Genomic DNA, 25492 nt, shown 5'->3' with positions numbered 1-25492 from the left:
CAGGAGCCAAGGTTGAGAACATGGCCTCAGAGGCAGCAAAGCTGGTTTGAATCCCAGCTCAGCATTCACCTTGTATGAACCTGGACGAGTCCTTCCCCTCTGAGCTGAAGGAAGGTACCGTGCCCACCTTGCTCGTGAGAAAACAGGCTCAGAGAGGCATGAGATTGGCCTAAGATCATACTGTCTGGTGCCAGGATTCAAGCACAGTGGCCTGCCCCCCATCTCCCAAGTTCTCTGTGGCCTCTTAGACCATGAGAGCATCCAGGGACCAGGTGCCCCTCGGTGAAGTTCCTCACAAGTGGGTCATGGCTTGCTTCCGGCCCCAGCACAGCCCACCCTATCTTCACCCCCAGGCATGCAGCACACCAGGGGTCCACTGGTCTGCATTTGAAGCCCTTACTTATGGTGAGGTCCTAGACAAGTCCATTCCCCTCCCAGAGCTTTAATTTCCACCTCTGTAAATGGAGACATTGTGGCAGCAGTACCTCGCAGAACTGCTGAGGGCTAAGTGAGGTCCTGCATGGCTAGCGTGCCATCTGGTGCTCAATAAATGTCACTGTCGGCATTTAGAGATGAAAGGCTCTAGTTTCAGGAAAGAGGGCGAAGACCCCCCTTCACCCCCACCCACCCTCGGGGTTGGACTTCCTCTCAGATGATGCAGAGCCCAGGCCAGCAATGAGCCTCCTCACTGGCAGGCTGGAATGAAAAGCATTCAGGCGGAACTTACACTATGTGTTTGGAATCCTGGATGGGGAATGGAGCTGGGAGATAAAACTGTTTATTAAGGACCAGCCATTTCCATTTCCTGTCTTATTTGACTTCCCAACAGCCCTTCTAGGCAGATCTGGAGGTCGGAAATCTGAAATGGGGCTCACTGGGCTCGGATCCAGGTGTCAGCAGGACTGGTTCCTTCCAGAGGCCTCAGGGGAGAATCTGTTCCTGGCCTTTTCCAGCTCCTAGAGGCCACCTGCATTCCTGAATTTGTGGCCCCTTCCTCCATCTTCAAAGCCAGCGACCTCGGGCTGAGTCCTCGCAAACCGGCTCTTTTTCCCTGCCTCCCTCTCCCACATGGAAAGATCTTGCGATTATTTGGGGCTACTCAGGTAAACCAGGATCATGTCCCTATTTTGAGGTCAGCTGATTAGCAATCTTAATTCCATCTGCAACCTTAACCCCCTTTGCCATGTAACCTAATTCATAGGTCCTGGGGATTAGGAAGAGGATATCCTTGGGAGGAAGGGTAATTCTGCCTACCACACCAGGAAAGGTTTGGATGGGCTTCATTCAACTAGTAACTATTTATTAAGCTCCGAGTGGGTGCCCAGCACCTGCTGGGAACAGCAGTGAAGAAAGCCAAATACCTTCCTCTCACAGGGGAAACATGATAAACCAAGGACTGAAAGCAAGCGGTAGAGTTGATGGTGAAAAGTGCTAGAGAGAAAAATAAGATGGCATGAGAAATGGGCTGGGTTGGGTGGGGGAACAGGTTGCCATTTTAAATAGGGTGGTCAGGGAAGGACTTGGTGACATTCCAGGAGAGACTGGAGGGATGAAAGAACAAAGGAGGCAACTGGAGGAAGGTAGGCTTGTGTGGGGACAGAGCCAGGAGTGCAGTTTCCAGGCTCTCGGCCTCATGTGGAAAGGTGCTGGCTCGGGTAGTAAATGGACATCAGCTGTGGCTGGTCGGCCATCAGCTGTAACCAGTGAGCCATTGGCCATTAATATAACTGCCATGGCTACGCTAGCTAGCAGCCATCAGCTCTAATGCGTCTTTTGGAGCAAAAATTAATATAAGACCCGGTCTTATTTTACTATAAGACCGGGTCTTATATAATATAATGTAATATAAGACCAGGTCTTATATTAATTTTTGCTCCAAAAGACGCATGAGAGCTGATGGTCCGGCTAGGTCTTATTTTCAGGGAAACACAGTAGCAAGAGCCAATTGCAGTTAGCAGGGCAGATTGCACCTAGCAAGCGAAGTTGGTTGACAGAGAAGCAGACGGCAGGTTGCAGATCGTGTGGATCCTGTTTGCTGTGACTCTAACTCAGCCGCCAGCGAGACTATAGTGGCATGACTCCTCTACCTATGGCTCCGTGGGTGTTCCTTTTTGGCCTCACCATGTGCTGCATTCCTATGTGGGGAGCAGGAGCTGAGACCCCGCATGACACCCTGCGTGACAGCTTGCGAGGTTCCGCGCTTCAGCCACCTCAGAACACCTTCCCAGGTTAACTTCTGTGTGGAGAAGCCCCTTGTCATGCAGGGGACCCTGCTCGCTGCGCCATCTGTCATGCAAGGCGTCCGGCGGGGTCTCTGGTCCTGCTCGGTCTCTGGTCCTGCTCCCCACATAAGAACGCAGGACATGGTGAGGCCAAAAAGGAACACCCACGGAGCCATAGGTAGGGGAGTCATACCAATATAGTCTCACTGGAGGCTGGATTCACACGACGTGCGACCTGCTGTCCACTTTTCTGCCAAATGACCGACTCCCCATTTGCTGGCTGCAATACGCCTCTCTGCAATCCGCAATCCACACTCCGCCACTTGCTAGCTCAGCCACCATCTTCTTGCTAGCCCCCATTTTCCTGCTAGCGTAGCCTCGGCAGTTATATTAGTGGCCAATGGCTCACTGGTTACAGCTGACGGCCAACTAGCCACAGCTGATGGCCATCCAATCAGTTGATGGCCATTTATTACCTGAGTGAGCACCTTTCCACGTGAGGCCGAGAGGCTGGAAACTGCACTCCTGGCTCTGTCCCCAAACCCCTCTCCCAGTTGGATGGAAATGAGAACCTGGGAGGGCACCCAGGCCACTGTCCCAAGGGGAATTGTGGATAGGATGAGAGAGCAGGTTCGGAGAGGGGGTGCCAATTTGCCAAGACCCAATGGTTAGGAAATGATTTCTGCCCGTTACCCCAGTGACAAACAGCTGAAGCCAAGTGGCCTATTAGCTTCCTAGGGTTGATAATTCACCACAAACTCAAATGGCCTAAAACAATGGAAATTCACTTCTAATCGTTCTGGACGCCAGCAGTCGGAAATCCAGGTGTTGGCAGGGTGGGTTCCTTCTGGAGGGTCTGAGGGAGAACGTGTTTCCACCTCTCGCCTGCCTTCCTTCAGGTGGCTGCCAGTATGCAATCCTTGGCATTTCTTGACCTGTAGATGCACCCCTCCACCTTTCTGGCTGTCGTCACGTGGCGTTCTCCCTGTCTCTCCTCTGTGCGTGTCTGTGTCCCAATTGTCCTCCTCTGTGACACCAGTCATTGGGTTAGGGCCCGTCCTAATCTGATGTGACCTCAACCGGATTACATCTGCAAAAACTGTTTCCAAACAAAGCAACATTCTGAGGTTCCCAGTGGACACGGATTTTAGGGGGGCACCATTCAACCCAGCACAGGTGGTCTATGCCAATTTCACCGTGGCCACATTCTGTGCCTCCCTATAGCCTTCGAATGGCAGAACCTGGTGGACTCCCCAAACTGCTTCATAATGTCCAGACCCAGGACACCCAGGGCTATCGGGGGACTGGAGTGTGGGTCACTTAATGAACATTTTATGGAACACTTTGTGCATCGGGCACTGTCTTAGGTACAGTCTGTTCACAACTGCAAACAGCCCTGCCCCTGGGGGCCTCATCTTCTGAGGACACAGGTAGAAAGCAAAGAATGTCAGGTGGGGCCCTCCAATATCTAATCACAGGGCTGATGGGGGACCACCAGACCCAGCAATCAGAGAGCCCTGGGGCGTGGTCAGCGCACCCCAAATCCAACAAACACGCATTCTAAGGGAGTGCCTCCGAGAAGCCCAGAGGAAGTGGCTTTCTCGTTTTCTGTGAGAAAATTCAGTTCATTTTCTAACACGTGAATTTCCCCCCACACCACCCGAGCCCAGATCAGCAAAATCACGGCTCTGTGCAGCAGCTTTGAAACAACTTTATTAGAAGGCTCTTTAAATGACAACTTCCAATTTCTCAATTTGCTTTTTCACAAATTCCAGTTATAACTATATTTATATATAACAATAACTTTTGCATTGATCTTTGTATCCTATTTAAATTGTCCTCGTTGGGCCATTCTGGTGGAATGGAAGTACAACTGTGAGGTTGCAGGTTGACCAGCATTACTGAGCAGGGGCAGCAGGTTGGGGTGAGGGGGTGCTGGGAGGGAGGAGCCCACTTCACAGGTGGGGTGGGGATCTGGCTGAACTCTCCTCTAGCCCCACCCCAAACTCACAGTGATTGGCACCTCGCTGCCTTGGAACTCAAAAAGGGTGAAATAAAGAAATCCCCCCAGTCCGAGGAAGGATTTGGACTTCCATCTTCAATGGAACAGACTTCTCCCCCTCTTTCCGCCCCGTCAAACCCTCAGATCCTAAGCTTCCTGGGTGCACGCCTGCCCCCAACTGCCAGAGGACATCTGTCTGTGAGCAGGGACCTCCCCCCTTGCCTTTCTTCTGTCTTTGGACACATGTAACATGGGTGTGGGCAGTGGTGGGAAGCGTTGCTCCCACGGCCCCCCTTCCGCTCCCCACCCCACCTCTCAGGTGTTGGGAAGGTACAATCAACCATGAACATAAATATGAATAAAAAATGAACTTGAAAATGACAGGCTATTAATTAAACAAATCTATAAAAATAGTTAGGACATAACTCTGTTCAAATAAATACAAAATAAATAGGCTCCAAGCAGTGTGATACGTTGCATCAGTGGAATGTGAGGCTGGTCCCACTTTGCCCCAATTGGAACTGGACGTAAGTCCACAGGGGCGTCAGAGACAGACTTTAATGCAGTCAGCCAAGCTTTCTACTCCCTTCGTCTTCCTTCTGGAAGCACAGAACTCACACATTTGTCCAGCTTGTCTTTCTGAACAAAACCCTTTTCTCAACAATACATAATTAAGGCCTTTCCCCCTTTTCCTTCTCACCAAGGCATAGGGGTAGAGACTGCCCTGCCAGTTACAACATCTCGCCCACTGCCCTCATGCCAGAGCGAGGACAGGGCATTGGTTCCGAGCTGGTGCCGTCCTGACAGAGTCCAGGGCCAGCTCAGACCACCAGGAGTGCCCCAGAAGCACGGGGCAGAGGCATCTGGGTTCCAGGACCAGCACTTGCCGTCTGGGAAGCCATATGCATGGACACCAGGCAGCCAACGGGGGGGCTGGGCCCGGCCCCCCGCATGCAGACACACATGCGGGTGCCCTGCTGCCCGTGAGCTCAGATGAAGGTGAGCACACAGCCAGACTCCTCCCTCTTTCCTGCACGACCTCGCCAGAGGAAGTCGGGGTGGTGGACCACCTCTCCCCACGGACTGAAGGGAGAGGAGCGAGAAGGGGTGTGGAGAGTGGGCTGGCAGCCCTCCTACTACATTAAAACAGCAGTGAGGAAGAAGCAAAGTGGGTGCAGGGAAGATGCCCAGCAGGCCAGAGGGCGGGGCCCGCGGCCAATGTTCTGGGTGCGAGGAGGAGATGGAAGAGCTAAGCCGGCTTCTATGCCCTGCTGTTTGGCAGCCACCGCAGGAAACATCCTGTCCCTAATGCACATAAGCCTGTGTCCTGCTGGCCCCTGGCCCCCGAGGAATACCCGTGGGTCCACCCTGGAACAGACACGAGGGCCAGCCAGGGCCAGCAGGACAAAGCCGGTGGGCCCGCCAGCTCTCCCCCTCCCTTGTGGCTGCGTCCCAGGGTTTTCACAGCTTGGCTTAAGTCAGCTTAGTGTTGGCACATTCACAGAATGAGATGACTACACATCCCGGATCTTGCAGGCCCAGGATGAACAAGTCCGCCGGGTGGGGTGGGGCTGCCCTCCATCCCGTCACCGAGACTGCACACCGAGGGTGATCTTCAGGTTCTCGTACACCACGTAGCTGATGCTCACGGCTGGGATCACCTTCATGAAGTTGGGGGCCAGCCCCCGGTACAGCCCAAAGGCCCCCTCGGTCCGCAGGATCTGTTTGAACAGGCTGCTCATGGTCACCTCTGGAGCGCCCTCAATGGAAGCTGCAGGGACAGAGGCCGCACATTAGAGGCCTTTCACCAACTCCTCCCTGGATCCCAACCTGCCCGGGAAGAAGGGCCCCTGGAGCCCGGCCTAGGACCAGCCTTACCTTGGGCCTGCATCCGGGTCCTGACCAGAGCCAGTGGGTAGCTGGCTAGCTGGCCACAGGTGCTGGACATGGTACCACAGGCCAGGAGCACAAACACGCCAGGGTCTGCGCTGTTTACTGCATAGCGCTGCAGCCAGGCATTCTTGAGCGTCTGGAAGGGGGCGGGGGGCCAGGGGTGAGCCACAGTGCCTTGGCGCCCCAGGAAGGGCTTGTGAGGCACTGAGAAGCTGGGGGAGGGAGGTACTGGGGAGACAGTTACTGAATCCCCATCACATGAGATCCCTGACGCCACTGTAACCTGATTCGCTTGGGCCGGGCTGGCTGAGCTCCTGGCCTGCCTGCCCTTTGTTTCTGCTGTCACTGGGGATTCCTGGGTCGGACAGGGAATGGGGATGAGGCAAGGGCAGCACCCTCCCACACAGATGGCCTGACTCCTGTGGTTTAGAGTGTGCTGGAGGCCCAGTGAGCCCCTGGGAGGGGGGCAGAACCTGGGGGCTGTCACGGGCAGGCCGTGTGACAGGAGACCCTTGCAATGAATAGATGAGTCTGGAAGGAGACATTCTTTGTGCTGTTCAGTGGCCTGTCAGACAGGGGCATGGTGAAGAGGGGTTTCTGAATCTCTCCCAGCAGGTTCCTGGGGCCTGGGCCTTCCGGGGCCTCACCTCGTAGACAGCGAGGTCTATCCCAGCGTAGGGGATGATCCCCAGCATGTTGGGCACGTAGCCTTTGTAGAAGGCGGTCACCCCCTCTCTGGCCAGGATCTTCCTGGCACAGTCCAGCATGCCCGAGTACTGGCCTGTCTTGCGCAGGGCCATCCGGGTCTTCAGAACCTGCAGAACCCAATGGGAGCGACACAAGTGTGAGCACGGCCCACTGCCCACCCACACCCCGACATGTGCACCTGCCCCAGGACCACGGTGGCCCCTCACCTCCATTGGATAGATGCTGCTCTGGGCGATGGCCCCTGCCAAGGACCCTGCTACAAGTCTCTCATGGATCCTCAGAGTCTCCGGGTCACTCCCAACAAGGCGCTTGATCTAGAATAGGGAGCAAACACACCGATATGCCCCAGGGACCAGTGCACCCACCCCTGCCCCACCCTTCCTCACGGCCAGTCAGACGCAGCCGAGACTTGGTGTCCCTGGCATATCTGATGCTTCCCAGAAATGGGAGGAACTGGCCCACAGTGGAAATAGCAATAGAGCGGGGCTTGGACCCAGGCCTCCCACTTCCCACCTTGCCCTGCTGTCCCTCAGGGATAATGGCTGGCTCCACGTTCTGGGACATCAGCAGGGCGGCACCTCAGCCCAGGGGGACACTCAGTAGGCAGCTGCCAATTGGCAATTCTCCCTGGGGAGCTGGATTCTCACCTGCTCATAGGCCATGAATTTGATGGCTGACTCGGGGGCAATTTTGAGGACGTTGATGCCGTTGCCCCGCCAGAGTGATTTGGCCCCTCCCTCGCGAATCATCTGGGTGAAGCCGCCCACAATACACATGTTGTTGCTGCGGGACGCGTGGACCTGAGGAGGGAGGGACACGCGGTCAGAAAGGACTCAGCGGCCACAGCGCTGCCACCATCCAACGAAGAGCCTCTTCTCACTGGCCAGCCATCAAGGTCGGCAGGCGGGCTCTTACTGTGTACCTACTGTGTGCCAACACTGTGCTAAACACCTGCAGAAGGATTACTTTATAAAGTTATAAAAAACATTATAACTTTTTATTATGGAAACATTTTAAACATGTACAACAGCACAGAGAATTATATAATGAGCCCACAATCAGCTTCAACAATCATGAAACTACAGCCAGTCTATGTCCCTGTGCTGCCCGATCCCCTCTCCATCACTTTAAATTACATCACAGGATTGTGTCCTTTTACCCAAGGGAAATGCTTTCACTCTACAGCATTCCTGGGAATTCCATGAAGAAAACAAACTGACAAGGCCTTAGGCTCAGAGGAATGAAGTCCTGGGAGACAAGTGACTTGTCCAAGGTCACATAGTGGGACAGGGTCCGAGCCCAGGCCTCGGGCTCTCTTCCCTGAACCGCTCCCCTTTCTTGTTTCAGCACAAGGGGTTTCACATTATCCATCCACAGACTTCAGACAAGCCAGGCCCAGGAGGGCAAAGGGGGGAGGGAAAGGATGACGTCTTTTCTGAGCAGGGCTCCTGGCTCAGAAAGTGCCAGAACACAAGCCAGGGGACAAGGGGGTGACTGGCCACTGTTCAGTCGATGCTGAAGTCCAACAGTGCATCCTCGTACAACCTGATTGTGCAATCCTGCCCCTGACGTTGGTCTAGCTTATCTCTGCCCTGTGGACGTGGAGTCGGGCGTCTGGCCAAAGAAATGGTGTCGGGGCCAGGTGAGCATTTGCTCACACCACCCGTGAGGCGTGAGATGTGCCTAAAGGAAGGTTCCTGCCACACCCCAGTTCTCACTGGGTTCACCTGTCCACACTATGGCTCTGTAACGTGAGTTTATCTGAGGATTAAGGGCCTCAGATAAACTTAGATCAGTGATGTGCAACAGGTTCCCCAGGCCTGGACCTAACGTCACCTTCGTCTGAGCAATAATTCTAGTCTAATTTATCGGGATAGAAAAGCACGGGCCGCAGATAAGGGAGGGGAAAGCAACCCATCGAAGAACCCCAGGAGGTGTGGGGCCTGTTTTCTGCCATACCTGCATGAGCACCTTGAGTCTGTCCAGGGGGGCCGTGCAGGTTCTGGATACGGCCCCGGCCCCACCTCCGGCCACAAGGTGTCTCCACCACATCCCTGTCTGCCTCTCCTCCACTGTGAATTCATCGGGGACTGTCAGATTTTCACCCACATCGAAGATCTACGAGGAAGACCAACAAAGATGAAACAAGCAGGCCCCAGTGCTTGTGGCGAAGCCGCTGGCAGACGGCTAGGTCCATCGCCTTCTACCATCTAGAACGGCCGACACTCCAAGGGATCCCACAGGTGGTGAAAATGCCAAGGGCTCTGGGTGGGAAATGGATGTAACCCCTCCCTTTCACTAAGCAAAGGTGACAAAGCTCTGGTCCCTGTTGGTGGCCTTGGAGAGACCCAGGTACAAAATTTGAGAGCGCAGCTGGAAGAAAGCAGTTCAAAACCACGTGGACAGCCCTTTCAGTTACTGCCAGGGAGCTCCTGCAAGAACAGCGTACAAAGGCCAATTTCAGCTGAGGATTACGAGGCTGGCTGTACGGAAGGATCAAATCAGGGCTGAAAATTCTCCTGAAATCTGATGCGTAACCAGATTTCGCTGGCAGAACACTCCGTGTAAGGCCTCAGCAAACATGAGAGGGCTGCGAGGCCTGCATAAGACCCTCTCTTCTGGGTGGCATCCCGGCTGGTCGGACAGGGCCAGCTCCTCTCCGACCCGGGGGCTGCAGGCCAGACCCACAGGTTAGCTTGCTCCTGCCCTGAGGGCAGTGCACTTAATTTTACCCACAAAGACACCAGGTGTCCCCTGAGGGTGAGGCCCTGGCCTGGGCACTGTGGGAGACAGACCAGGAGGAGCACCTCTGACCTCCGCTCCCAGAGCTGACAGCCAGGGTGGATAAGACTAAAATTGAGGGTGTGCTCAGCAAGGATCAGCTCGAAGGGGGTTTGAGGGCAGGCGGGGGTCAACGTGGCCACTACCAGTGAGGGGGCAGATCTGTATTTCTCCATGACAGCTTTGACGGGTGAAAAAGTAGTTCATATGTGATGGTGCCAGAGAGAGAAAATGACAAAATGGGGTGGTGGGGGAGACACCTAAGACCTGTACCATTTGTTTTCTGTAGAGGGCCCACCCCCGCACCCCACCCGTGCCAGGAAGGCTCACACTGGCTGGGAGGACGAGGAGGCTCAGGGAAGGGGTAGAAGTGGCCTTGAAGGACAGGCAGCTTGTGGGGACAGGAGGGCACCGCTGGCAGAGGAAGCCCGTGTTTGGGTTCAGGCTGCTTAGGTGGGCCAGCGTACGGGAAACGGAGGCCAGCCAGGACCCCCAGCCCCACTCCCGGGCTGGGGACAGATGCGGGGCGAAGGGGACCCTGCGGCTCACCGTGGAATGCTTCCAGTACAGAATGATCTCAGGGATGTTCTCCACAGGATGCAGAAGATGATAGTCTCTCCACTCGTTCCAGTCGATGGTCATCGTGCCGTTCTTATCCATGCTGCGAGAGAAATGCACGGGTGCCACGTGTAAATAGGCCCATCTGTCAGCCACGCTTCCCACCTCCAGGCGAGCCAAGGGCAGGCGTGTGGCCATCGAGGAAACCACAGAAGGTGCCTCTGCCCCCAGGAGAAAAGGCAAGATGGTGCCATACCCCACTTTGTACAAAAATGGATATAATGGCCCACAAGAAACCCGTTCTGATCAGGCACAGCGGTCAAGGAGGGAGGTGGTCACCAGGGGGACATGGATACTTACTAGGTGACAGGGCCCCAGAAGTGGGCCGTTCGTATTCTGACAGACAGACAAAGGAGGATGCAGAGGAGAGAGGAGAAACAACACCAATAAGTGCTTCGAGCGGATGTTACTGACGCAGACACACAGCACAGCACAGCACGAGACGTGCCCTCCGCAGCAGCCGGGAAGCGGGCACAGGAGGCTGCCGGGTCCCAGGGACATGCAGAGGCTCAGCCAGGAGAGGAAGCTGCTGCTCGGGCTGCTCGGTGTAACTTCCCAGCCCAGCAACCACTGCGTTATCCCCCAGGCCTACTGTCGGGCAGCACATCTGATTACAGTGTCACGACCACCTGAAGTGGTGTGAGTCCCTTCCCCTTCAAGACCAGGCAGAGAAGCGTGTTCCTCACTTGCCTTTCACCTACTTGAAATCTCCCCCAACTAGCCTTTACTCTTCGTGGGCCATTGGAACACTTCCAGGTGATTTATAATTTTTCAAACGAGAGCTGCCCTGGAACCTGGGGAGGGGTTACTTATTCATCCCTCCAAACGACCAGAGCCAGAGTTCAGTGAACAGGGTCAGTGCAGTGAGGTGAAGAGTACCAGCGAGTTAGTCCAAGAACTTTTCTTTCGTCACATTGTAATTCATTAAACCAAACACAGAGCCTGGCTAAGCACTCACCTCTTGAGAATTTTTTCTGCCTGCTGTTCGGATATCTTGACTCCCAGGTCCCGCAGGGACTGCATGATCTCCTGAGCATCGATTCTCCCTGTAACAACAGAGGCTGTGAGCCCGGAGCCAGGCCCACGGAGAACCTGAGAGTGAGCCCGCTGCTGGCTCTGGAGGCCACGCTCACCATCATTCTTTTTGTCCAAACTCTTGAACACCAGCCTCAGTTTCTTCTCGTGATCTTGGAGATAGTGGACAAACTCTTCAAAGTCTAGCTGCCCATCGAGGTCTTTATCACCAGCTTGTACAATTTTCTATGAAACAAAAGTAAGATTCCGCCCTTTAGCTCATGCACCCGCTTGTGTCTGGTGGTGCCCTGTACCATCCCCAGGAAACAAGTGCACGAACCCGTGAACAGAGGTGGCCCCAGTGACCGGGACGCTTCCCTTGCTCTACTCCCAAAGTCACCATTTGGATCCCCAAGGGCTGGCCGGAACCCAAGCAAGAGCCCCCCCTGCTTCGCTCACAGGCAAAGAGGAAAAGGAGGCCCTAGAGGAGCCCTGCAGACAGAGGCCAACAGTGGCAGGCTTGGCACATTCCCAAGACCAACGTGTTATACTGCCAGGGTCAGCTGCTTGGCTCCCCTGCAGGCTGTCTGTCCCTGGTGCCGGGCCTCAGCCCACATGCTCCTGCCCAAATGTGCGGATGGCCTTGGAGCTCCGGATTCCATCAGGGACTCTGCAGCTTGCTCTTTTTAATCCTACAAGTGGCAGTGGCCCAAGAACAATTGGGTAGCCAGGGTGAAGATATGGGCAGAGCTGGCCCCTGCCAATGCCTGCTTGGCAGAAACACTGCCAGAGAGAACTCTGGAGGCCAGAGACACAGTAAGAGCCACAAGGAATTATTCACGGGCATGTGCTTGACGGCACAGCAAATGTCTGATCTCAGGGGAGGCTGATGATATAACCAACCTCAGCTCCCTCAACTAGGCACTGAGAAGTAGGGCAGCTCTACTTAGTTTAGTGACCCAAGAAGGCTTGAAGAAACCCTGTTCCTTGGCAGTGAGGTTCCAAGCCACGGATGGGTCCTGCTGAATGCTTTACCTCTAGCAACCCGCTGAATCCTCACAAACAGCTCTAGGAGGCAGGCACTATCATCTCCCCCACTTTACAGAAAAGGAAACAAGCTGGGAGATGGCAAGTCATTTATCCAAGATCACACAGCTAGGGAAGCGGTGGGCGGGATTCAAGTCGAGCCTGTTGGACTCCTGAGCCACCTCCCTAGAGATCCTGCTGCCACCCTACAGGGTCATCTGAAGAAGGTGGGGGACACACATGAGTCAGTCCAACTCAGCCCCACCCCAAAACTAGGGCTGAGAATCTCCTAAGGAAAATGGTTATAGTCTCCTTGTGTTGAACAATTCTCAGTGAGAAATCCATTCACTATCCACAAACCAATATGGGTTTCCAAGCCTTTTGAGCCACTGGGTTTGGAAATTGATGGACCGTTGGTTAGCTGGCGCTCACCGACGATTACAATCACGGTCACTCCCTTCACCACCTGATGATAGCTCCTTGTGACTGCTCAGCCACCAAGGGTGCCAGGAGGAGGCCTGGGCAGATACTGGGTCACCTAAGACGATCCAAAGAGCAATACAGAGGGTGTGGCTGGAATGTGAGACAGATGCTAGTAAGTATTTTATCGAGAATACTATCTGGAGTTGTGTTAACTTCCTGCAGACATTTGTGCTCTCAGCCAAGAATGACACAAATTACGTATAGGGTTATCACTCTAGATTTATGACCGGAGTGGAAATAGAATCTACATGTCATTTAGGGAGGAGGTGAATGACAAGCACGAAGCTCTTTGGTATTCGGCTGCTCTGCCACCAACGCGAGCCATGCACCTTACTGGGGTGGGTGTCCTGTGATACAGACGACCCAAGGATGTGCTTACTGCAGCTGATTTCAAAATATTCTCCAAGTCCTTGCTTGTGCCTCAGACAACTGGGCCCGCTTTCTGTCTCCATCCTAGGATGTGCAAATCACCACCCCTGTCTACCATACACCTCCTCCGCCATCATGAGCACTAGGGGACAGCATGGGATCGGATTCACAGAGAAGTTGGGTGCCCCTTTAGGAGGCAAGCGACCCCCAGTCTGTAGCTATTTCCCCATCTTTAAAATGGTAATGATTTCTGCTCCAAAGGGATCTCTGGGAGGCTCCCCTCACCTCAAACATTGGTTTGTTTCACCCAGGCCACAGCCCTGCCAGATCCAGCGTCGTAGCTATGGTCCCAAGTCTGGACCTCCAATGAGAAACCTCTCTGCCTCTCTCTTCCTCTGTCCCCCAGCTCAGAGAAACAGCCCCGCAGCAGTTGGATTATGCCCCCCTTCTCAGGAACCCCCCCTCGCACCCCGAGCGAGAGAATTCCTTTCCACCTCTCCCACAAGTGCCTTCCCTGTAATTCCAGCATTCCTTGGAAGTCACATGAAAGCCAGTCATTCTTGTGACGTAGCCCTTTTGCCGGCAGAGCCACAAGACAAGTAGGGGAAAAAACTCGCAGATTTCACACGTGTCCCCCTACCAGCACTCATCCATTCACTCAACAAACACTGAGGAAATGCCCACTGCCTTTCACAGCCTGGCGTGGCACCCGGTACAGACCTGCTTCCACTGGCGGAAGGTGGAGAACTCCTGGGAGGGGATAAAGACACTGAGTTTGAAGATGGATTTCAGCTCGGCGGGAAGCCCCTTGGATTCAAAGTACTGGAACTCCGTCTGGGTGTCCCCAGTGACTGGCACATACAGGCACAGGCAGAGCATGCTCACGGGGACAGCCGGGGCTCAGCTGCTATCCGCCACCGGGGCAAGTTCTGGTAGCGTGGAGAATGGGGAATGCTGCCGGACCCGCAAACTTGCGCAAGATATGCTGGGGCGCAGCTGTCATTGGCTGCTCAAGCCCCGCCCTTTTCCTTAATTGAAAAAAGCCCGCCCACTCTAAGTCCAGTCAAGGGCCAATGAGCACAGACGTCTCCTTTGCTCACCAGAGGAGGCAGAAAGATCAGGACTGACGTCATCTCCGAGTTAACTCTTTAGAGGCTTGGTATCCTGCTCAAACAAACCTTCACCCTCTGGCGCCAACCCCTCCAAGTGAACAAACAGCCTTCAGTCTGTTTTTCCACAAGGTCCCCAAACACGTCACACAATACGGTGGTTTTCTCCCCTTAGTCAATCATTCCCAACAGAAAAATAAGTGGATGTAGAGATCGAATCAAGTTCACTGACGAGAGGCCAAGTTTAGCTGTGGGGGTAGAAGCTGGGAGGGGGGGAGCTGAGGGTCCCCAGCGATCCATGAAGTGGCCCCACTCATCCACAGGGGAGCCGCCCCCCACCCCCCTCAGCTGGCTGAGCCCTGGACGCAGGGCTGCCTTGGCCACACAGCCTTCTAGGCACAGTTCTGGCCGGCTCCAGTGATCTTTTCCAGGCCACTCCACAGCGTGAGCACCTCAGAAGCCACCCATTCCCCTGCAGGCTTCCCCTGGGGTTCCCACAGCGCTGAAGAGCTGACATGATAGGGGCAGTACGAGAACACACTAGGCTAAAAGGCTGTTACACGGAGGGCCTCTCTGACCCTGAGGTCATCCAGGGCCTCACTTAAGACCCACAGAGGCAGTCTTCAGAGCCCACATTCTCTCAGAACACTGGACAGCTCAGTGGAATTGTAGCTTTTCCGCCTAGAACTGTGTTTGTTGTTCGACATGGATGCTGTTAAACTTTAAATGAATTGAAATGAAATGAAAATTCAGTTCCTTGGTGGTATGGCCACAGTTAAAGTTCTCCACAGCCGCGGGAACTCACTGAGCACATCCATCATCACAGAAAGTTCTACTGGGCAACGCTGCTCTGGAATGGCCCTCTGAGGTTAGGATGAGAGAAAATCTCAGGTCCTAGAAAGTCAAGATTCGATATTTTCTTCAGGGTGACCCTCTCCAGGACAACCTGCAATCTCTACCTCATTTCCTTCCTGGCAGCAAGTATCAGAGATTCGTGCTGTGGAGGAAGAGAACATGTGACAAAGACGAAAAGGGAATGGGTCTCGCCTTGTTCCTACTACAGTGTAGCACTTCCTAATATAGACCAAGTCGCACAACCAGGAGGCATAAACATGGATGGCTATCATGTGAGGCTCAACAAAAGTAAAAGGAATTTCTTAATTTGATAAAAAGCTTTTTGTGGAGAACTTCAAAAATGGATTTTAAAACAAGATGCTGATGCTTCCGTACAACATTACGAAACAGAGTTTATAAACTTACATGCCACTCCGGCCCTTCTAAAAGAGATCTGATGATGGGTCTGGACAAAGAGGCCCCGGGCTTCACTAGGGAAGGTCCAATGAGGTATCCAGAGGCAGCTCAGGACTGTCCAGGTAGATTCCTGTTCAGCTCCACCTAAATCCCATGACACTCTATGTTGTCCAATCCAGAACTTTCTGCTTTGGGGCTATTTTTACACACATCTTATCTCTACTGTTGGGATCCTTGAAGGAAGGAGGCTCTTGCTCAAACCTTTGTCCTCCTGGTGTGGAAGGAGCCCTTGCCTTGACCATGGAAGGTGCTGCATAGAAGCCGTTTCTGAATGAATGAATCAATGAATGAATGAATTGGGCTTGACAGGCCTCTAAGACCCCGACAAGCAAAGAGACTACTCTTGAGGAAGCCCTCAGGTTTTATTTTATCCACCTCAACCAGATAATTTATTATTTTTTATTTTAAAGGAGGTTCACCTTTACAAATAAAAGAGCTGAATTTTAAAATGCTGATGTTCCTTTGTTAAATTATTCATGTTTGCTTCTGAAATGAAAATAAATTACACAGCTCTGTTGAAATATCTCACTTCAATGATGGCTGTAGTCATTCCAATACAAAATGGGAAATATTTTGACTGAATAAATTAGTTGTCAACTGGAGATATTCATTTCCTAATATAACATATTTTTCAAATAAATTTTGGTAATCATAACTCTACCACTGAGCTTTTTTTCTTTTTGTACCATTGAGTTTTATGATGCATTTACAGGACAAATCTGAGAAGAGATTTGAAAATAATACTAAATAAAACTGAAACCTGTGTTCAATATATAAGGAAAAATTATTAAAATTTTATCAAATAAGAGCAACTATTTTCTAGAAAACACAGCATGGAATCGCCTTGATGATAACAAAGCTCATTACGTTACAGACCAACGGTATCAGATGTTCTCTGAAAAATTCTGCGCGTGCTTGTCCACATGCTATTTCACAACGCTGTTAACTCTATTCCAATGTTAATTTTTGAAAAGGGTTTTAACTCATTTTTATTTTGCAACTGTCACCAAGTCCAATGGAATGTCTTCATTGGACAAACGTAAATTGACGTTTAACCACCCACGCTTCTGAGTTTCACAGGTCACACACAACTCCATTTTCACGTGGGATTCTTCCTACGTAAGCCAATCTCCAGGCACCTAGTGTCCAAAGTAAATGCTTTTTCTCTGGAATTACCGACAGTGGGGCCCAGAGGGGCTCTGGGGCTACCCCTTAATCTCTGAGGTGAGCAAAGAGGCCAGGAGAGGTTGCCTGGTTTGCCCAGGCCCCAGAGCCTGGTGGTGGTGAGGCTGAGCCTCACCCAGGGCCTGAATCTTGGCACAGCAGCCACTTAAAACAGTACCCAGACGTGACGCTGCCAAAAGGAGATTTCAGAATTCAGTTCCCAAAGAACACTTGTAAGGCTGATCCCGAGAATTACAGTAAACTACCTCAAACTGGAAGAAGGCAGGTGTGTGGGAAAAGAGTAACCTGAGCAAGTTTCAGCTTAGCCTTAGCTGAAAAACAAAAGCCCTGTATCTGTGTCACGGCTTCTAAACACATATATAATACAAATAAGGAAGAAGATGAAAGCCGGGCTCAGTTAGGGCCTAATGCTTCCCACCAGCTCAGGCTCTTTAAGATCCCAGAGTAGCGCGCTCTCTCTCTCTCTCTCTCAGTCTCTCTCTCTGCCCCCCTTCTCCCTCCCTCCAGCTGTCTACATTCTTCTCTGCTCTTATTCTAATTTTGTGACCCAGATCTACTTTTGTTTCCTCTCTTCTGATGTCCATTCGTATAATCAGTATTCAGGAACAATGACAGCAACTCTAGATCCCTTAGAATTTAGTGGTATCAGATTTTACTGCATCTGTAAAGCAGCAGTTGGTCTCAGGAGCGTCTTCCCATCCTCCAACCTGCCAATGCCACAAGCTTTCCTCGTTCTACCACTCCGCTTCATGCCAACAAAACAGGAGCTTCCTGTAAGTGCTGCGATACCATGAGTAAGACAGGGCAGGTGGACTACCTGGGGAGCCCAGCATTAGGTCATTGAGTATCTCCCCCTCCTCTGCAATGACTCAGACCAAGCCAGAATACTAATATGCGAAGGAGTCGTGCCAGCATCCGGCTGCTCTAGCCCCACCCACCGGTAAGTCTCTCAAACCTCATTTGTTGCTGTGGCCACAGTGTCATTTGATGATCAGGTTGCCATGACAGCCCAGTGTAGCTGGTTTCCAATGAAACCGGCCTATACTTGGCAATTAGACACACAAGAAGCAAAATTCTCTGAGCTTCTGAAAAGACAGCCCCTCAGGAACTGAAAGCTTGGATGCTGCTGAGGGCACCCCTCCCCACTCCAGGCTAGTGGCTTTCTTCTCTAACTGCAGATTAATTGCAAGAAGAACATAAAGGGGAAAACTGGAACAGTTCCTAGGATAAAAGCTTTCAGGGACCTGACTTACCAGCAGACATATTTAAATGGGGGACGGGAGGCCAAAATAAAGTTAGTGCTGCTGGGAAACTGAGAAGCCTGAGGACCAATGTGAACTTTTCTATAAGGTTTCCACAATGTTTCGGGAGCCTCTTCCTGAGTAATGGAGAGGCCAGGCCCCATCGGCCAGTGATCACAAACCCCAAAGCCTACCTTCAAGAAAAGCTGCACTAGAAAAGAACAGGCTGCAGAAACGTTCCTACCATTCCAATTCTCAGTTTATCTGCTTTTAAAGAGTCCACACTCCCCAGATGTGCTTGCTTTCTTGCTTCAAACCAAACCGGCAGATCCAGCTCCCTTTTGGGGCTCCCGCCACCCCCCAGCCCACTGAGCCGTCTCCCTTCTGAGGAAGAGGGCCGGTGAAAGGTGTGAGTCGAAGGTCCAGCCCCATTGCAGGCCAGGACCTAAACTGTTCAGATCAGAAAGTCCTAATGCGAGGTTACCTGGGGGAGGGCTGACAAGAGGTGTCAGTATGAGTCTAGGAAATGGAGCAGTTTATTATTAAAGTCAAAAGTAGGTGACTTTAAAAGGGAGCCAGCCAACCCCTTAGTCCCTTGGCCACAAGGCAAGCAGGTCTGTAGATAAAAATTCCTCACAAAAAACAGCGCCACCGCCATTTCTGAGCTTGTCTAAAACAATCCAAAGGTAGAAAGTGACACCCCTCGCAACACATCTCAAGCATAACACGGACTCTGAGATCCCTGACGACCAGGATAAGCCCATCACAGACTAACGGTTCTCCTGGATGCTTAATCTTAAATGACTGCAAAAGTTGTTGCCTCAAAAGTCCCTCCTCCCACTTAGCAAAGGAAAAACTGAACATTTATTTCTTAAATGTAGCAATTCAATTCAACGAACATCTTTTAGGAACCTATAGTGTACCAGACGTAGCGCAGAATCTCCGTTAGTTCATTTTTATCCTGAGAAAGGAGAAAAGCGTCAAAATAACCAAAGCTCAGGAGGTGAAAAAGGTCACTCCTACTGCAGGCAAGAGAAATCTCAGCCAGATGGCATTTTCCATTCTAATGCTGAGAACGTACCTGGTCCCATTAAAAACTGCTTTCTTAGGGGAAAGTGAGACAATACAGGGCAAAGTTCCAGACAGATTCGGGTGAAATACCACTTCTACTCCTCCTTAACTGTTTAACCCTGGGCAAATTACTTACCCTCTCTGCACCTCAGTTTCCTCATCTATGAAACGGGGTACCACCACTTACCTTGGCTCTTACAAGGATCAGATGAGATACCCACACTCAGGACATGAGATGGACGGAACGCCCTGGCACTCAACAGTCCCACAGACCCAAGAGAGGCCCCGGCCTCTGCACCTTGAGACTCCAGCCTCTCCTTTGACCCTTCCCTTCCTCCCAGACCCAAAGGCCCTCTGCCCGCCAAGGCAAGGGGTCTGACCTTCGGGATGCAGGACAGGCTGGCCCTGCCCAGCTCCAGGCTGTTGGGTTCAACTTGGAATGTTCACTCTGTTGCCCGCTTAGCTCGGTCCTTTCTGCGTTGTTCAGATACGCTAATACATAAGACAGACTGTAATCGTTTGTCCCTTACTTTCAAATGGCTTTCTGGGGCCAAACTGACAAATCCAAGGCAAGTCTTCTATTGCACTCAACCTTCCTTCCCCAAATGGCCACAGTGAAGTGCTCAGTAGGGTAATAAAGCTGTTACAACGACCATAGAAAGATTTTGGACTGAGGATTTGGCTTCCTCATTGCCTAACCCTTCTCCCGGGTCCCCAACACCAAACTGAATGATTTAAAAGTCTTCTCTTCTTCCCCACACTTCAGTTTTTTTCCAGGAACATGTTCCTAGACCAGCCCCTAAACTAGGAGGTCCTCTTGAAGTTGCCATTACCTTAGGAAACTGGTCTGCAGGTCCGACCACCAGCAAAATAGTCGGTCTCTTTTCCGTGGCCTCAGCCCTTCCATCCTGTTTCCCCAAAAAGCTTGACATCTGGTCTCCGAGAGCAGGAGCTGGGGTGCCTCTGACTTCGTTCTCGTTCCCCTCTCTGGAGCCTTGGCACCCAGCCCCAGGGAAAAAGCTGGACAGAAAATGCCACAGCATCTGCAACATCACGGCTTTCTCCCAACGTCGCCGATGGTGACCGATCACTTTTGAGGAGGGATGTGACCACAATACCAAGGGTCACTGGCTACACAGCTGCTCGCAAGACTAGCCTAGGGAGTTGTAAGGCTGGAAGCTCTGCATGCAGTGGCTGTTTCCTGCTCTTTCAAATTTAGTAGCACTGCTGTCGTGCCTGGCCTGAGAAATAGCTCACTCTAAGAGAGTCCCGCCGGGTTGCTGGCAGTGAGGAGCGAGCAGCTGGAGCTTCTTCAATAAAAACTCTCTTCTGCCGGTAGATGGTGATCAAATGTTTGGCTTTTTTAAAAAAGAAAGAAAGCAATAGCCCAACAGACCTTTCCCAGAGGCAGAAGCAACTTCGAGCTCCTAATTATTCAACTGTCCTCGCTCAACTAATGAGCATCACACAGCGAAGAGCTGAGCATCCAGTCTGCATTCTCACTGCAGCAGGGCGCGGCCAATCACCTCTGCCGACACTACCAAGTTCATAATCCCAGCAACGTCCCTCCAATCACAGGCGGCCGATTCCCTGCCTGCAGCCCTGCACTTCTGCAGGGAGGTGCCGGTGGCAACCTCCAGCTGAGCTCCCGGCTCACCGAATCTACCTGGTGCTGGCTCGTCCGCAGGAGCCCAACTCCCTCCTCTGGATTGTTTCTGGAATGACGTTCACCATCAAGTTTAACATGATCGAGAATCCCTGGCAACACTTCCTAAGACACTTTTCCTTGTTCTGTGATCCCATTCTCTCCAATTATGTGTAACATAACGCAAGCCGTATCATCCCTACTTCTCCTCCCTTGTCTCCCAGGACACGGGGAGCTGCTGGGGGACAGGGACCAAGTGACAGATCTCTACCCCTAGTACCCAGAACCAGGCACAGATAAGTCTGTAGGCTGAATTGAGTAAATGGTTATGAATAAAAGGGAACTAATCTTTGCTCATTTGTTTCTTAATTTACTAGCAGACAAATGCAGGAACAAACTACCATCATCCCTCACAAAGGGACCCTCTGATACCGTGTTTATAACCATTATTCTAAAAACACAAACATGAAAAAGTTTACTAAACTGTGTCAGGAAGAGTATGGGGAACCATCCAGCCTCATATGAGAGTGTACGTCGGTACCTCTCTGAAGAGTCATTTCGTCTTAGCTACCAATATTTCAAAAGCACAGACCTTTGACAGCAATTCCACTTTAAGCAATTTAATCTGTCGACACATTTGCACACGTGAGAAATTGTATGTATATACGCATGATATATACACATGATACACATGTGATCAAATCTAAGGATTTTTTTTGCATCACTGTTTATAATAACACAAGTTTGGAACCAACTCAGTCCTTTAAAAGTGGAGTGGGTACATAAATTATGGCACACCGTACAATGGAACCCTACGAGCACGCAGCTGTTCAAAAGAATAAGGCAGCTCTATATGCAATACTGTAAAAAATAGTATAAATGGAATCACTTCAAAATGGACTCAGAGCTGCTATCCCAGAGGAACTGCCTTGTAGGCCTTACCCCTCCAACCTTTGGAATGTTAAAACTAGGCAAAATAACCTTTGGACTGGGCTGAAAGCAGTACTGTATTCTATGCATGTAATTATTCCCCTTATTTTTCTCATGAATACTCCTTGCTTCTACCTTCTAATCAGAACACTGTTTGGGCTTCTGCCTGCATCAGTGCTTCCCCAATAGCTGTTCTTTTGGATCTCAAATACTCGTTGCCTCTCACTTTGGCCTTTATTTTTAGGTTGACACTATTACGGGATGACTTGTTAAAAATATCTTGTTAAATGAAAAGAGCAAGGTTCAGAAGAAAGGTGATAGGATGCTGTCATTTATTTCTAAGCTTGTACACATGAAGAGTATCTAGGGAAAGGCACACTAAAATTGAAGCGTGCAGGGAGGACACTTGTGGGTTTGAGGGGACAAAGGCAGATGGGAGATTTACTTTCACTGAATGGATATTCATGTCTTGTGAAACTGAATAAGGAGCATGTACGACCACACATACATACAACAATTATTTGAAAAGAAAACACAAGTAGGGATACCAAGACGCCCAAGCTAAGAATAACCTTATTTAGAAGCCGTTTTGTGTGTTGATTACGTAAATGTGCAATCTTTGGAGCTAGACCCCAGGTTCAAGTCCTGGCCACGACTTACTAGCTGTGTGATCTTGGTCAAGTAACTTTAGCTCTCTGTGCTTAATATCTTTACGTGCAAAATGGCAATAGTAAGAGAATCATACTGTTACTTAATAGAATTCTTTGAAGGCTAAATTAGATAATATATAATGTTCTAAGAACAGTATATCGAGCACGCAATACTGGGGCTATATCACATAATCAAAAGGGGCTAAGTAATAAAACTGACAAGCTCAATGACCAAAAGTAACTACACAAAATGGTTTGAACATAAAAATTCCTAAGCGGGCAGGCCATGGGGGCAGTCCCATCCCAGGCCTTCAGCTTCCACAGCAAAGGTCAATCTTACCTTAAATGAGCCTGTCCACTGTTTTTATGCATCTAAGATAACATAGCTTTGAAAGGTCAGAGTAATTTCCTTTCCTAGACTCCTTGAAGGCACAGTCGCTGGTGCCAGAGCACATCACAGAACCCTCGTTATCTGGCTGCCCATATACCATCTCTGTGTGCTGTAAATGTTCATTATTAACTATCCTGCACCCACAAATGTAAAAGAAGTATGTGTTTCTTCAGTTTGCTTTTTATCCAAGCCTAGAGATTTCCCCGCTTTGCTTTCGCCCGCCCCCTTAATCTACCATCAATGGATTTCATGTAACTCTCCTTATGTCTCCTCCTTTGATTCCAGTGTGTAAAATAAGATGCAGATCTGCCATTCTTAGGAGCATTTTCTCAATCTGCCGAGATCTTGCTTCTGGGCATGTCCTCAAAAATCTGGCTCAAATAAACTCTTCTAAAACTTTTCTGTAGGTTTGGATGTTCATTTGTCGACATGACTATTAGCTATTTTATTATCATTATCTAGAAAAAGATTGTGAGTTCATGCAACTAATTAGTTTTTTGTTTTGTTTTCAAATTGGGCACTGTCCCAATTATCCTTTATTTGTAGTCTGCCCTTAACCTGGTAATCGTTTCAGGTTTTTTTCCCTTCAATTTATTAGTGCCTCAGTCAGTGCACTTGAGCCAGCAGAGTCAGGTACACTGAAAACCTAGAGATCAAAAAGCATGGGGTTGGGGGAGGGGCGCTTTGCAACTAAGTAGTTTTAACAATATTAAAGAGAAAGCCACAGGCCCAAAATGGCGTCACTTGTGCTAAACGCCCATGATACCAAACCTAGATTTAATACCTGATCTAATTGCAGTTTCAACCTCTACCAGAACAACAATCTTAGTCAACCAGTCTGGAATTTTCTTGTCAAGCACCAGTAACATTCTGTCGCAGTGGGCCTTCTCCATCCCTCATAGAAAGAAGCAGCAAGAGGTAATCTGCATGGTAAAAACCCTTGCCATTCCCTCCCTATCCCCCCAAAGATGATGTCCTGGTCGGTCTGAAAATAATCCTTTTTCTTTGGTTAACAGCTCCCTTGCCCCACCCTTTTTCCTCTAAAACCTCCCATTTTCTACAACCCCGCGGAGCGCCCTTCTAGTTGTCAGATGGGATATTGCCCAATACATGAATTGCTTGATAAAGCCAATTAGGTCTCCAAATTCACTGGGTGCCAGAGCAGAGACCACAGAACCCTTCGCTGTTATCTTGCTGCCCATATACTATCTCTATGTGCTATAAATGTTAATTATTAACTATCCTGTACCCACAATTTTGTTTTTTAACAACACTAAAGAAGAGCCCATCTGTAGCCAAAAACCCTAACTAAATAAATAAGTCTTTTATAAAAATGAATCTTGTTTTTAGACACTGAAAGTCTGCTGAAATGGAGGAGACTGATGTTTTGGGTCCTCCTCTATAAACATAAGACAAATCCTGTATTTAGCTGGCTACTAGCTTTTAATTAAATGGACTCCTACATACCACAGAACTGAGTTATGAATTCAGGGGGTTCAGCCCAGATGGAGTAACAGGGACCGATTCATCTTCCTGCCAATAACAGTTAAACATCCAGACAAAATATTTGAAACAATGGTTTTTAAGACATTGCACATTGGGCAAGAAAGGGCATTGCCTCCTGGGAGATCTATACAAATGAGGCGAGCCCCACAATTGCCCTAGCTTCCTGGTTGGAGTTTCCAGGCTACGGAGTAGAGAGTGGATACTCAGGCAGAGTCCAGCAGTCTCTCAGGGTTGAAGAGATAAAGCTGGGAGGCCAGGGAGGCCAGGGCAGCTAGAGTTTTCAGGACCCAGTACCAGACAGGAGGGAGCTACAGTGCTGAGGGCCCCCCATGGTCACAGCACATGCACGTGAGGAAACTGCCTGAGGGTGGGAAAAGAACCATCCAAAGGCATCACAGTCCTAACAACTGCTCCTGTCCCCACCAGCCAGAATGGAAACTTCACAATATAGGGGGGTTCAGGAAGGGTATCAGAGGGTTGTTGCCTCAATAGTGAGGCAAAACTACCCCTATACTAAATGCCATTCTTGCCTAACAAAGCTTTAAAAAGCCCTAACAAGCTCAAAACTTAACTACACCCCAGGATAAAGCTCAAGAACATTGATAGGAATACAAAAATCTCCAGGAACCAGAAAGATCAGCTCCAATAAAAATTTAACAGGAATGCAAAGGAGCAGGAAAAGATGACCCATAATGAAGACGGAATTCAATCAATTAAAACTGACCTAGAAATGACATAATGAAATAATTAGTACACAAGGATATTAAAAGACGTAATGGCATTCCATATGCTGAAGAAAATAATGGAAAGATTGCACATGTTACACAGAGACACTGCAGATACTCTAGATGAAAACTAAAACGTCTGAAATAAAAAATACACCAGCTGGCTTTAACAATAGATTAGACAGTACAAAAGAAGAAAAAGATTAACGAACTTGAAGACATAGCGATAGAAACTTTCCAAAATGAAAGAGAGAAAAACAAAACAAAACAGAAAAATGAGCAGAGCATTAGTGACCTGCGGGACAACTGCTAAGAGGCTGATATATACATAATTGGAGTCCATAACGGTAGGGACAGAAAAAAATATTTAAAGAAATAAGGGCCAGATTTCCCCCAAATTTAGCGACAACTACAAATCCACAGATCCAAGAAGCTCAACAAACACCAGGCATAAGAAACATCAAAAAAGAAAAAAACAAAATAAAACAAAACCAAAAAACCTACACTCAGGGACACCACAATTAAATTTCTGAAAATAAAGAGGAAAATCATGAAAGCAGCTAGAGAAAAAAATACCCAATATATACAGAGGAACAAAGAATGACAGGGGAC

The 25492-nt window shown here is 50.1% G+C and overlaps 1 protein-coding gene across 6 annotated transcripts in view; it reads right to left on the bottom strand.

Annotated features, from left to right (window-relative positions):
* Positions 1 to 3917: 3917 nt before the first annotated feature.
* The window catches only part of SLC25A25 (solute carrier family 25 member 25), a 34687-nt gene continuing 13112 nt past the window's right edge, over positions 3918 to 25492 (bottom strand). Inside the window, exons 1-11 of one of the 6 annotated variants that reach the window (XM_019728681.2) lie at positions 19867 to 20490; positions 11358 to 11484; positions 11183 to 11270; positions 10525 to 10560; positions 10156 to 10267; positions 8785 to 8943; positions 7473 to 7625; positions 7032 to 7139; positions 6765 to 6932; positions 6103 to 6253; positions 3918 to 5995 (exon numbers count right to left, since the gene is read on the bottom strand). In XM_019728681.2, the coding sequence (XP_019584240.1) occupies positions 5811 to 5995; positions 6103 to 6253; positions 6765 to 6932; positions 7032 to 7139; positions 7473 to 7625; positions 8785 to 8943; positions 10156 to 10267; positions 10525 to 10560; positions 11183 to 11270; positions 11358 to 11484; positions 19867 to 20085 (1506 nt within the window). In that variant the 5' untranslated portion in view covers positions 20086 to 20490 and the 3' untranslated portion in view covers positions 3918 to 5810. Of the gene's footprint in view, positions 5996 to 6102; positions 6254 to 6764; positions 6933 to 7031; positions 7140 to 7472; positions 7626 to 8784; positions 8944 to 10155; positions 10268 to 10524; positions 10561 to 11182; positions 11271 to 11357; positions 11485 to 13836; positions 14088 to 19866; positions 20491 to 25492 lie in introns of those variants that run through there. The other 5 variants (XM_019728683.2, XM_019728679.2, XM_019728682.2 and 2 more) reach the window with 5 other exon arrangements.

The sequence above is a fragment of the Rhinolophus sinicus genome, linkage group LG04 (genome assembly GCF_036562045.2).
Source record: "Rhinolophus sinicus isolate RSC01 linkage group LG04, ASM3656204v1, whole genome shotgun sequence".
NCBI classification, from domain to species: domain Eukaryota; kingdom Metazoa; phylum Chordata; class Mammalia; order Chiroptera; family Rhinolophidae; genus Rhinolophus; species Rhinolophus sinicus.
The sequence above is the reverse complement of the archived record's forward strand: the minus strand, read 5'-3'. Positions and strand labels throughout refer to the sequence as shown.